Source organism: Gracilinanus agilis, chromosome 1, assembly GCF_016433145.1.
Source record: "Gracilinanus agilis isolate LMUSP501 chromosome 1, AgileGrace, whole genome shotgun sequence".
NCBI lineage: Eukaryota > Metazoa > Chordata > Mammalia > Didelphimorphia > Didelphidae > Gracilinanus > Gracilinanus agilis.
Window position 1 is genome coordinate 45,567,255 of NC_058130.1, and position 14,475 is coordinate 45,581,729.

Below are 14,475 nucleotides of genomic sequence, written 5' to 3' on the forward strand. Positions count from 1 at the left end.
TTTCCTCAATTTCTTGGGGCATGTGACTTTCTTCTTTCCTCTTCTCCCTAATCATAGTAAGTAAACATGAGTTCTTATTATTCACCTTAAGAGGACTACAGCAGGGTTTGCCACAAACAACCTATGCTTCAGAAAGTTGGCACTGCCCTAAAATTTTCCTCTCTGGATGGCTACATCCCCCAATTAACAAACTTGAGGATACTGTCAAGAAATAATCCCAATGGATCTCCCATTTCTCTTTGGAAACAAGTTCTGGAACTTGTTTTCTCTCTCTAAAAGGCTAGTATTATCTGATAAATCCCTCTTCCTTTATCCAGAATACTGAGATTCAAGAACTCCATGAGTGGTTTCTAAAGTGGAGGAAAGGTCATTCCCAAATGAGCCTTCCCTTACTCTCTCAAATACCTACATCTACTCAGATATTTCACTTTTTGAGATTTTTTTGGAAATGAAAAGGAAAGTGAAATCTTTTCAAATAATTCTTTTTAAACAGCCAAAAAAGAAGGGAATCTGATGGTTTTGGCAGAATGCTAAGAAAGCCCACAAAATTTCACTTATCTCGTGCTAACTAAAATTTCACCATTCATTATTTGAGGTCCTTAAAGTTTACTTATTACAGACCCAGCATCCACTATCGAGCATACAGCCTTGAGGAGGTAAAATGGATAGAAAATTTCTGTTTATATGCCAAAATATTGATAGCTGATTTTTTTGTGGTAGCCAAGAACTGGCTATGATAGGATGTCCATTGATTAGGGAAATAGCTGGATAAGCTGTTATATAGGAATGCAATGTATGAAGGAAGAAATAAGGAACATAAGGAATTCAGAGAATATAAGAAGAATTAATGTTGTTTAGTTATTTCAATTATATCTAACTCTGTGAGCTTTTTGGGAATTTCTTGGCAGGGATACTAGAGTGGTTTGCCATTTCCTTCTCTAGCTCTTTATACAGATGAGTAAACTGAGGCAAATAAGTTTAAGTGACTTATACAGGATCACACAGCTAGTAACTGTCTCAGGTCAGATTTAAAATCATGAAAATGAATCTTCCCCATTCCAAGAACAGTGCTCTAGCCACTGTGCTTCCTATCTGCCCCAAAGGAAGACTTGTAAAAACTGAAATAGAATGAAGTATCAACACCTAGGAGAATAATGACTCATATCATGGACCCCCAGAGAGGAAGTAGTGACTTCTATAGAAAACCAGACCAGGGTTTAAAAACAACAACAACAACAACAACCCATTTGATTGAATAGGAACTTTCTCTATGGGCTGTGTCCTGAAGGCTGTTCATCCTTGCTAAAGCTGAAAAGTGTAAAGTAATCAGCAAGAATTCTTCCTTTTTTCTTCTTATTGTATATCTTCTCTTTCAGCTAGCTTATCTCCTCTGCTTGAATGTCTTGCCAGACTTGAGGTAGTAAATCCTTTCTTCTCTCTGAATTTTTCCTCTTTTCTACTCTCTTCCTATTAAAAAAATGATACAATAAACATACAGGATAGGAAAAAAATACAAATAATGCAAAAGAAAACACCACTAGGGAAACTGAACTGAGTATTTATAGTGACCAATATTAAGATGCAGAATGAAATATGCTTCTTTCCACTTGGTAGAGAGGTGGGGAACCCCAGAGGCAGAGTATTGAGTACATTGTCCAATTTAATCACTGAATTAATTGTGTTTGCTGAACAGTTAAAAAAATAAAACAACTCTTATCTTGTCTTAGAATCTATACTAAGTACAGATTTCAAGTCAGGAAAGTGGCAAGGACTTGGAAATTGGAGTTAAATGACTTGCCCAGGGTCTCACAGCTGTGAAGTATCAGAGGTCAGATTGGAGCCCAGGACTTCCCGTGTCCAGGCTCAGCTCTCTCTCAATCCATTCAGCCACCTAAATGCCTCTTTGCTGAATGGTTTTAAGGGAGGGTTCGATGCTAGGGGAAATAACACCAATGCAACTTTGTCAAATTTAAAAAATAAAAAGTCCCTGTGAAGATGCATCATATATAGCTTGGAAGACAAGTAAACACATTATAAGGAATGATGGCCACTAGCTGGATATGAGGCCCTGGGGCAGTGAGGTACAACCCCAATGGAAAGCCAGGCACCAAAAAGGGAGAAAAGAATACTAAAAAAGGGAGATGGAAACTTCCCAAGGACAAATTTCACCTCCCTCTGAGTGGTTTTGCTGAGAGCAATCTTGTGTAAAGGTGAACTTCAGTCCAAACCCATACATATTATCACAAATAACAAATGGGCCATCTCTTTCAATAGGCTGTAACTATATATGAAGAAACTCAGACACGGTGCCCAGCCAACTAGTTGCATGCACAATGAGTCAAGAAATGCGGCTCATTCTATCTACCTAATACTAACATCATCTCACCGATAGAAAAGTTTTGAATGAATGCACTATAGGTTTTATTTTTATTGTATAATGAGATAAAATGTGAGATAATAGCCTGTATGAAATACTGAACTTTTAAAAGGCCATCTTACAGAGTAACTATCAACTGTCTTCCCAGGGACGTTTCTACAGGCTAGAATAGGATCATAGATTTCGAGCTGGGAGAGACCTTAGAGGTCATTTAGTCCAACCACTTCATTTTAGAGAGGAGTCATCCAATGGCCAGGGGGGAGGAGTGATTTGTGGGATAACTAACCTGCTGAAATAACTAGAGACAAATTTCACACTGCTGCACTCCCCAATTAGGGCTACTTTTTGTCGATTAGGCTTAGGAATTAACCGTTGGTCAAGTCTTGAACCTCATGGAAATCATCATTGACTCACAGAACACTTATCTTCAAGAGTCCCCCTGTTGGCCACTTGTAGCAATTAACACCAAAGTGTGGTGAAGCAAAGCTTGGTTTATAGAGAAGAGTTTAATTAAATAAAAATAAGTGGTTGAGGACAGCATTAAAAGCTTTTTTCAGCTCCCTGTTTCTGATCATTTTAATAAATGTAGATTGTAACATGTTACCCTGATTCCCATCATTTTAATAAATGTAGATTGTAACATGTTACCCTGATTCCCATCATTTTAATAAATGTAGATTGTAACAAATTACCAACAAAGAGCTGAACAAGAGAAACAAAGGATATCCTTGGTGAAATAAAGGGCAGGCAAAAGAGGCAGGTCATTCCTACAACCAGAAATGTACCTAAGACAGAACAACTAGAGCATTACCAACCAGGGTGTGAAAATTTAGAGGGTGTAATTAACACTTGTATTTCTTCAGCAGGTTAAGGAGCATAGTTCCCAATTAGCAAGAATAATTGGTTCAAACATGATGCTATGAGATGAGGTATAGCACTTCTTTCGCAGCTGCTTCACTCAATTAAATGGACTTCTGGTTTCCCACCGATGGGACTAGTTTTCAAGGTCTCTTTCTTCCTTTAATGAAATGATGCCCTATGATCCCTCCACTAGTATCCCAATAACTGCTTGCCCCACCTCCAAAAGTTGCCACATATCATTTAACAATATGGAATAGCCAGTGACACTGTAGATGGAGCTTTGGACCTGGAGTCAACACGTTCAGATCAAGTATCAGACATTTATTAAATTCGGGACCCCGGGCAAGCTTTTAAATCTCCATTTACCTCAGTTTCCTCTGCTGTAAAATGGGGATAATAATAGCACCTGCCTCTCTATTGTCATGAAGTTGAAATGAGATAGTATCTGACAAAAGCACTTACCATAGTGGCTGGCACATAGTAGGTTACATAAATGCTTATTCCTTTCACCTTCCTTTCCTCCTATACTCTGCAAATAGTAGAAAATAAAGGACAACCTGATAACAACCCTCTGACTCCACTGATATTCATGCAATATCAAGAATTAGAGGGAAAAGGCCTAGCATGTAATATTTGTTGAGAAACATGAACAAGAATCACACAAGATGGAAAGGTGTGGATTGGTTTAGATGTGAAGAAGCAGACAGAGTGCCTCTAACAGGGAGATCACAATCCATCAAAGTATCAATGAGATATTGGTAGACTGCAGGTATGCTTATTATGCTGAAGAGGTCCAGCTTGTTGTAACTCATTACTCAGCTGGTGAAGTGATGCCCTAATACTGGGTTGGTGCTTAACACAGGATTTTGGATTGATTAATTCTCTCTCTCTCATTAACTACACTTACATTGAATAAACTAGTATTTGGAATTCCTCTGAATTACAAATGAGGGTCTTTTAGAATTCTCATTAACTCTTTCCACTTCTCAGGATCCTAAAGAAGTCACTGCTTTGATGCAATTTCTGTGTCTGCCTTCGTGTATATGAGTGCATGTGTGTGCACCAGGGTTGACTAAACTTAAAATAACTTGTTCTTCATGTACCTATTCTTGGGAGCTTTGGCCAGGGCTTGTCTACAATCAAACTCTGTAAGAATCAAACCATGCAAGTAGAACACTGTCTCGACTCTCCCAGGCGACAAGCACTAGAGAATTGGCCACTCTCTGAAGTTTCAATAGAAACACCTACAGAAAGGACAGTGTATTGTGACATAAGTGTGAATGTCTATCCATTAAATGGAAGTTTGACAGGACTGCTGGATGGCTGACCATCCATTTTTTAAAAGTTTTTCACTAACTCTTAGATTTTCATTATTAATTATTTTATTAATATCTTCATTCTGAAGATACTATATATTTCTCCCTCTGTAAAATATGAGGTTTTTTAAATTCTGTTTCACTGCTGAACTTAGCCCAAGTTGAAAACATACAATGAACCCTGCAGAGTCCACAGACTCCCTCAAGAATTTGTCTCTAGAAGGTAATTGTGGTCACACAAATAAAGTTAGTTCATGATTTTTTTAGTATGAGTTCCTATTGAGAAGCTCATATGTAATGATTTAGAGAATGAACTCATAGATCGCATCCTCTAGATCCTTTCAGGTTAATTTGTCAAATCCCAATGATTTATCTGAGCAAGTCCTATATGTGCTTTAGTTCATCCAATTATGAAGTTTCTTAATTAAGAAATGATGAACTTCCTGTCTTCCATCTCAAAGCAGCTTCATTGCAGAGATAACATAATACAATAAAAGGAACACAAGACTTGGAGTCAGGAAAAATGGCAGGTGGGATTGGGGGTAGGGGGTTGGGATGAGGGAGTAGAGGGCCCAAGATAGTTCAGCATGGTATCATCAGGAAAGGTAAAGTCACTAAAATCTGATCCCAAACCACTTCCCCACTTGGTGCAGCTCTGTAGGTCTTGTCCGCTTGCTAAAAGCCTTCACCTCTCAGGATCCCAGGGAATCTGGATGCAGGTTTTCCCTAACTCTGAGATCTCCCAGGGTTAGCAACAGTTTGTGCCAACCACTAATGGAGTCTCTCTCAGAGCACAAGCCCACTTTCTGCTCCTTCATTCCATCTTGGAATTCTCCAGCCCTTCCTGCTAGGTCCAACACTAACAGTAATTAATCTTCCTCACAACAGTTCAAATCCCAACTCTGCCACCTGAGTGACTTTGGCTAAGTCACTTAAGCCCTCCAGCCTCCATTTACCCATTTGTAAAATGAGATTAGATTCAGTGACTTCTGTGGTCCCTTTTACTCAAAATCTATAATCAGTGATCATGTTTGCTGTGTGATTATGGACAAGTCATTTATTTTATCATCTGCAAAATACTTCACCAGGGTTGCTATGAAAATTAAATGAACAGGGTTGCTATGAAAATTAAATGAATATATAAAGTATTTTTGAAAACCTTCACGTGCTTATATACATGTTGATTATTCTACTTATGCAGACTAAACAGGGATTCTTTCATAAATTGAAAGCTAAAAGGGGCAATTTGGTGGCATAATAGAGTGCTAAACTTGGAACCAGAAAGACAGGAGTTCAAATTTGGCCTTGGTTGTGACCCTAGGCCAGTGATGGTCAAACTATGGCTCATGGGCCAGATGTGGCTCCCTGAAATGTTCTATTGGGCAGTGTGACATTATTCCTAATCTGATGAATACAATGAGTAGGATACAATACAATGAAACTTCGAAAGAGTTGCCTTAGAAACAGACTGACAGATGAGCATTTCCTTTCCTTTGGCCCCTTCTTTAAAAAGTTTGCCCATCATTGCCCTAGGCCATTAACTTCTATTTGCCTTAGTTTCTTCATCTGTAAAACTGAGGATTATAATAATACTGACTTCCTAGTATTGTTGTGAAGAAGAGGAAATGAGATAATAAAGGACTTAAAAATCCTTAAAGTACAATGTAAATGCTAGCTATTAATATTAAATGCTAGTCCTTAGAGATCTGAGATTATCTAATCCAGCCTCATTTTACAGAAGACATAAACTAATGAACAAAAAGGTTATGTGATTTACCTCAATAGGAAATGAATTCTATAAAAATTTAAATCATATCAAGTAAAGTCATTTTTCATTGCCTGTGTTTTCAACAGATATAAGAAATTATTTGTAAAATTCCAGACTATTGTAATGTATATTTCCTTTGTTTCACATTCAAAGGAGTCTCTGATTTTTGAAGTGTATTGGGACAGACTGCCAAAACTTATAGTTTTGAAATATGGAAAAATGAAGTCTCAAAATATCATATGATATACCCAAAGGGATTAGTCCATCCATTCCAGAATCTTTTCCCATAACAGGCCCTTGAATGTCCATCTCTTTGAAAACTATTCAATTTCTTCATTCTCTACTGAAATTGTTGACAAGACTTCCCCAATTTTCTCACAGAATTAGTCTTTAAACTCAGGGATCTTTTAAGATATTGATAGTTGTGGGCTTTGGTAAATTATACTTCGATATATTACACACAGAGATTTCTTCTTGGAAACTAGGAGTACATTTATCAAACATAGAGGATTAAAATACAGTATGTGTTGACTACTTTGGGGAAATTTTAGCTCAAAGGCAATCAAACAAAATAACATCTTTGCTTGGGGAATTAAATGCTAATATAGAAATCTTCAAAATCCATTTATATATCAAGAATATAAAGAGATACGTCTCAGTGGGCAGGTATCAAGTCCAAGGAAATGCCTCAAAGGCCCAGACCAACTATGGAGTCAAAGTGAGAGAGAATGAAAAAGAATAGAATGGCCTGTCCTATGGAAAAAAATGGTCTAAGTATAATTTAACAGGGAACTAGGAAGCACTTCATGTTTTCAAAGGCCTCAAACTAGCCACAAGATCAGAGATGACTAAGTGACTACTGACTAGCCCTCAAATGACTAGTTGGTGGGCAGCTAGGTGGCTCAGTGGATGGAGAGCCAGGTCCGGACAGAGTCCTAGGTTCCAATCTGGCTTAAGATACTTCCATTGCAGGGTGACCCTGGGCAAGTCACTTAAGCCTCCATTTCCCGACTCTTACCCCTCTTCTGTCTTGGAAGCAAATCACAGTATTGCTTCTAAAACAAAAGTTAAGTTTAAAAAAAACAAAACAAAACACTAGTATTTGGTTAAAAAAATTAAAGAAAATGAAATAGCAGAATAATATTCATAAGAATCAAATTGACAATAATTAAAGGAAGGAAGGGAGACAGAGTCAGAGACAGAGAGGAAGAAACAAAGAAATGAAGAAATGAAGGAAGGAAGGAAGGAAGGGAGGGAGGGAGGGAGGGAAGGGAGAAAGAGTTTTCAATTGACAACTATTATTCATTTCATAATATATTTACTCTGCAACATTCACTACTCAATGAGTCTTCTCATATAAGAAAGGCTACAAAATATAAAACAAATTCAGTAAAACCAACCAACATGTCATTCATATCTGATAGCATGTGCAACATTCCACACCCCCAGTCTCCTCATGGAGTGAATTTGACTTCAGTTCCTAGTAAAATGTCTAAACAGGTGACAAAAAATATGGTTGGTTTAGGGTCAAGAAAGGAAAAATAATTACAAGGAGTCAGTCTGGCTGCATCAAAAATAAATCATGCTGTTGTATGAAAATATTTATAGCCGTGCTTTTTGTGGTGGCAAAAAACTGGAAAATGAGGGTATGCCCTTCAATTAGGGAATGGCTGAACAAATTGTGGTATATGCTGGTGATGGAATACTATTGCACTCAAATGAATAATAAACTGGAGGAATTCCATGTGAACTGGAAAGACCTCCAGGAATTGATGCAGAGTGAAAGGAGCAGAGCCAGAAGAACATTTTATACAGAGACCGATACACTGTGGTAAAATCGAATGTAATGGACTTCTGTACCAGCAGCAATGCAATGACCCAGGACAATTCTGAAGGATTTATGGAAAAGACGCTATCCACATTCAGAGGAAGAACTGCAGGAGTGGAAACACAAAAGAAAAGCAACTGCTTGAACACATGGGTTGAGGCAGACATGATCGGGGATGTAGACTCAAAACTACCACACCAATGCAACTATCAACAATTTGGAAATAGGTCTGGATCAATGACACATGTTAAAACCAGTGGAAATGCGCATTGGCTGTGAAGGGGGAGGTCGGGGGTTGAAGGGGAAAGCAAGAGCATGAATCATGTAACCATGTTAACATTTCTAAAAAATAAATATTAATAAATGTTAAAAAAAAGAATAAGTCATGCTGGACTCCTTTGTTTGACAGGATTGCTACACTAATAAATGATGGTAATTCCTAACTGTAGTTTACCTAGATCTTAGGAAATTTTTTGAGAGAGTTTCTCATACTCTTTTTGTCAGGAAGATGAAGACATAAAGATTAAATGAGAATATGAGTCTCGAGATGATACAGTTCATCTCTAGATGATAGGTTCTTAACTTCTTTGTGTCTTAAACCCCCTAGCAGTTTGGTGAGGATAATGGAATAATTTTCTCAGAATAATTTTTTTTGCCTATATTCTTGATTGAAAGAAATGCTAAATTTTAGTTACACATTAATGCAAATAATGATGTCATTTTTCCCATTCCAAGTTCAAGAGCAATTTGAAATTAATTCATGGATCCTTTGGGGGTCCATATACTCCAGATTGAGAATATTTGACTTAAAAGGCTCCATAAATAGTTAGATGATCAGGCTCAAACAGTAGCTGTTAATGGTTCAAGGTCACTATGTCAGTAGGTCTCTAATAGAGTACCCAAGGGATCTGTCTTTGACCATGGACTGTTTAATTTTTGTTGTCAATGACTTGAGTAAAGTCAGAAATGTCACACATCAAATATCTGCAGATGACATAAAGCCAAAAGGGAGAGCTAAAATATTAGATGTTAGAGGCAATATCCCGAGTGAACTTGACAAGCTTACAGTATGGAATTGAATCCAATAAGATGAAATTCAATAATGTTAAAGTCTGATATTTTTCTACATAAAAGAAAAGAACACCTATACAAATACTAGATGGGGGAGGCATAGTTAAATTTCAGTTATTTTGAAACAGATCTGAGAGGTAGTGAATTCCCTTATGTGACAGACAACAATAATGCAATCTCTGCCTCAAGAGAAGCATAACTTCTAGAAAAATGGAGGTTCTTCTCTATTATACTCAATTCTCAGAAGAATTCATTTGAAATATTATTTTGAGTTCTGGTTAGCATGCCTTAAGAAGAATATCGGTAAACTAGAGAATATCCAGAAGAGAACAGCCAGGATGGCAAAGTTCCTTAAATCCATGTCATACAAGGAATTAGACAGACTTAGCCTCAGGAAGAAAAAACTCTGGAGGAATTCAGTGGCCATCTTCATATTTGAAAATCTGTCACATGGAAAGAGATTTGGGTTTTTCTATTGAGCCTCAGAAAGCAAAACCCAAAGTAATAGGTGGATGTTTCAAGAAAGTCAGTTTTAGTTTGTCAAGAAAAAAAAACCTCATCACTAGAGCTGTCCAAAAGAGCACCTTGAGGGGTGGTGTGTTCATTCTTCTTGGAGTCCTTCAAGAAAAGATAAGATGACATTTATTGAATTAGGCTGTCCTAGATAGCCACCGAAGGTTCTCCTACATCTTCAGTTCTGCGATTCTGTCAATAAGTCCCTCACATATCATTGGAAACTTAGGAGATACATTTTTTTTCATCTCTTCTCCAAAACCAAGCTTGGTAGTTATGATTATAGTGTTCAGTTTCGGTTTTTATTATTCTTTCCATTTACCTTGTCATAGACATTCTTTAGATTATTTCTGAGGATTATTCACTTCATGTTACATAAGTTCACATTTCTTCCTACATGTCTCTGAATTCATTTTTCTTCATTTCTTATGGCAATAATAATATTCCATTAAATTCATGTCCTCAGTTGGTTTCTCTATTTTCCAATCTGATAGTGGCTAGCTAAGTGGAATAGTGAATAGAACTTGAGTTCACATCCTGCCTTGGATACTTACTAGCTGAGTGACCTTGGGCAAATCATTTAGTTCCCCAAAACCTAAGTTGCTTTGGCAAAAACCTCCTTTTTGGTGTTGTAAAGATCAAATAAAATAGCACTGTGTTCAAGCAAACCTTTTTCAAGTCTGATTTGAGTGCTTAGTCACATTACTAACTTCACTAGTTCCTTGATACCACCATCAGAAAAAGGTGCTGTAAAAAATTAATATGTTGGCGGATATGAGATCTCTTTTTCTATCCTTGACCTGATTGGGGTTTAGGCCCAGATGTAGGATTTCTATATCCAAGACTGTGTACATATTAGTAGTCAGCTTAAGTCCATATTTGATAATCAATCCCATGCTCCCACGACATACATATTCCCTATTATCAAACCTTTGCTCCAGAAGCCTCTTTGAAGTCCCACTAAGAATCTTAGATGTTATGTTTTCCGAGTTTAATCATTGTATGTAGCACTAGAGATCTAGCAAACATATACTACTTTGAAAAGAAGAGAGGCCCTCCAAAACGATGTTCATTATTTTCCTTTTGTGAAGATCCAGCTATCCTATGCCTCCATCCCTTTATGGAGATAGTGATTTGTTAATGTTATTTCTGAGCGACCTCTTAATGTCCACACAGACAAAGTGGAGAAACAAAATTTTTTTTCTTAGCAAATAGTCTTGTCAATAGTGCCTTATCCAAGTCAAGCAGCCATTTGTATCTAGAGACAATAAAAACAAATATTTTTCCTATTTCTTCATGAAAAAGGGAAAGGATAGTTTTTTTTTAATATATTTTAGACAACTCTTCCTAGGCTATAAGCTAATTTTGTTTATTTATTTTTTTTGTTATGGGAATATGCTTTTAAAATTCTAGAGTACTCCCAGTGCCACAAATGATCTCTATTGATACAGAAAAATAACAGCTATAATTTTCTGCTTAAGAGAGTTACCTGGCACAATAAACAATTAAATGACTTACCTTAGTGTCAGAATTTGAATCTAGATCTTCCTGAATTTAAAACTAATTCACTATTACATGGTACAAAAAGTCAAAAGAACCTGGGTTCTATGTCTGCCTTTAATGCTGACTTGTTTATCCGTGGGCAAATCACAGGGTCTCCAAGGAGTTGGACAAAATGGCCCCAGAGATCCCTTCCAACTAATACCTTAATACAACCATATACTATGCCAAACCACCTTTCTAATGTCACCAGTGTTGTATGAGAATAAATGAATCAATCATCCACACATTTCCCCTATATAACCCATTCTAAAGATATGGCCAGTTTTTTTTTTCTCCTTTTAAAATCAGAGTGCTAATTCCCATCTGTGATGAAGATACTCAACCTTTGCTGATAGTCAAGGCAATGAAAGGCAAAGTTTATTTTATTTTTTTTGCCAATTTTGTTACCCTCAGATACCTACTAAATTAAGCTCCTATATTCTCTTTCAGCTCTGGGTCCAGATTTCTCCAGAACCCTCTTGAAAAGGATGACCCTGGTTAAAGTGGGAGGTGAAGTTGTCATTGAGTGTAAACCAAAGGCTTCCCCACGGCCTGTCTATACTTGGAAAAAGGGAAAGGAGATCGTAAGAGAAAATGAACGGTAATGTCCAAAAGTCACTCTTCATTTAATATGCTTACTTTGAAAACAAAAGTTTAGTTGGAAACTAAGACCTTTCTTGTTCAAATGGAACCCCCAACTTTAGTGACAGATTTTGAAATGGAACAGTAGGTTGGTAAACTGACTTGAGAGCAAGATTTCTCAGGGTTTTTGTGTGTCTTTTAGGCTCTTTGTAAGTCTTGTCAAGCCTATGAATCTTTCTCAGAATAATGTTTCTAAATGTGTGAAAGAAGATATATAGTTTTACTAAAAAAATAATGAAAAGGAAATAAAGATAATTTTTCCCGTCCAAGTTCCCAGAGACCTAGAAATCTATCCAGGAACTCCTTGAGGGTCTCCAGTCCCCAGACTGATAGCATCTTCTCTACAGTGAGTCAGTTGGGCGTAGTGGCAAGTGTACTTGATTTGGAATCCATGGATGTGGGTTGAAATCCTAGTTCTTTAAAATTACTGTGGCCTTGGGCAACTCATTTAACAGTATTTGGCTTCAGTTTCCTTGCCTCTAAAATGAAGGAGTTATAGAATATGAACAATCTAAGAGGATCTGTTGGTTCTATGATCACACCTTCAGTGTTTTACAACTTAAACAGCACTTATCCTAATCCAAATGCTCGGGAGATGAGAAGAAAAGAGGTTAGATAGAAGAAAGCAAAGGAAAAGAATTTCTGGAAAAGGAAAATATATCAGGTTTTGTTTTGGTTTTTTTAGGAACATGAATTGAAACATGAATGAACATGAATGAAAACTTTTTAAGTTTTAAGAATTAATAACTTTTTGAAATAAAACTTTTGTAAACTGGTAAAAATCTAAAATGGTTCATTAGCAGTGGTCCAGAAACATAATTTCTCTCTATCTCTGTCTCTCTTTGTCTCTGCCTCTCTCTCTCTCTCTTACCTATTTCTCTAAGGGATATAGTTCTGTATCTTAAAGATAAATGAAAAATGTAATATATTTTCTTTCTCGTATAAAATCAGTTTAATACAATCTACCTATTTTCCACAAGTATCTCTCTTTGTAGATTACATTTAGAATTGGTATACATGGATGTATTAATATATAATGGAAATGAGTTTGAATAGAAACAAATGACAGATATTTGTAGAACCTTTTCTTTGGCTGTCATCCCTGCAAATTATCCCACACCCTCTTTTTTGCAAACTACTCAATTAATCTGTCTGAAAATGGCAATTATTTATGCGTCTGTATTTGTCACAGGTAAGACATCACTTGCCATCTGGAAACATAATGACTTTTAATAGATACAAAAGGTCAACTACTCAAGGATGCCATGGGGAAGCCTGTAAAAATGTATACATACCCTTTACACCTGCAACCCATTTGATTTGCATATGCAAATTGGATAATTGCCTGTAATTTTGTTGTCCTTATTAATGATTTCTGCAAACAAATCTGACATAGTTTACAGTTGGTGTGTTCATACATATATTAAATTCCAAGTATGTAGTCCTCCCTTATTTCTAATGGATAGAAAGAACTATGTAACTATGTGAACTTGGGATGGTCTAATCAAAGCCTCGGTCAAACCAGGACTCCTGGATATCCACATTATCTTGAAACCTCTGAATTCATCCCCAAACCAAAATGTAGATTGATTCCTGTAGCATGATCACTAATTACCCTTTGAATACCCTATATTAATTCCATGGGATAACTCATTGTTCGAATTTAATTGGTTGCAACATCAATTCAGCTTCCTAAAGTGCTCTAATTAATAAGTCTTTCTCTTTGGATAATGTATGGTAACGGATAGAGAGTGATTGTCTGTTAGGAAATCATAGGTTCAAGTCCCACCTATGATCCATATTGACTATGTGACCCTGGGCAAGTAATTCATTTAACCTCAGTGCCTTAGTCAATTCAAAGATTATTCATTGCAGAAAAGTGGCAGATTTGCATAAGTAGAGGGATTTTTCCAAGCCAGAAGCTCCCAACATTGATAAAAACAGTGGTTTGGGCCAAAAAATGTTGAGATATCTATAACATGCATACATACATATATATATATATATGTTAGCATATATGTTAGGGAGGATGGGACTGTGTCTACTATAGCCAGTTTCTATGTATCCTTCCTATGGTAGAGAGTGAAATGTTCCCATTTAGTATCCTGATAAAATTCCTTACATTATTGTAACATTTGCAAACACTAAGAATGGGACAAAACTGGGACCAACTCTCCATTGCCACCATGCCTCCTACCATTTATCAGCTGCATCTTTAATATATAATTAGGCCAGCCTCTCCCTGTTGGTTCTTCAACCTCAATAAAGCATAACAGCCATCAACTTTCCTCCCTTCTAACTGAAAGAATCTTAGACAATTAGATAATAATTAGGTGAGCCAGAACAGGGATGAAATAGTTGAAACAAAGGGAAAGATATAAACGATCATCATTGCCATCATCATTATTTTGGACTTCTTGGGAAAAATAGAAATCCTTCCACATTTTGGGGAGAAATAATGGAAAATTTGAGTCAAAGCAGAAGAAGAAGAAGAAGGAGGAGGAGGAGGAGGAGAAGGAGGAGGAGGAGGAGAAGGAGGAGGAGGAGGAGGGGGAGG

General features: G+C 36.8%; 1 protein-coding gene across 1 annotated transcript in view; it reads left to right on the forward strand.

Moving 5' to 3' along the window:
* The window catches only part of LOC123230680 (contactin-4), a 368,929-nt gene that overhangs the window by 193,329 nt on the left and 161,125 nt on the right, over nucleotides 1–14,475 (forward strand). Inside the window, exon 9 of the mRNA XM_044656823.1 lies at nucleotides 11,727–11,877. Within this exon, the coding sequence (XP_044512758.1) occupies nucleotides 11,727–11,877 (151 nt within the window). The remainder of the gene's footprint in view (nucleotides 1–11,726; nucleotides 11,878–14,475) is intronic.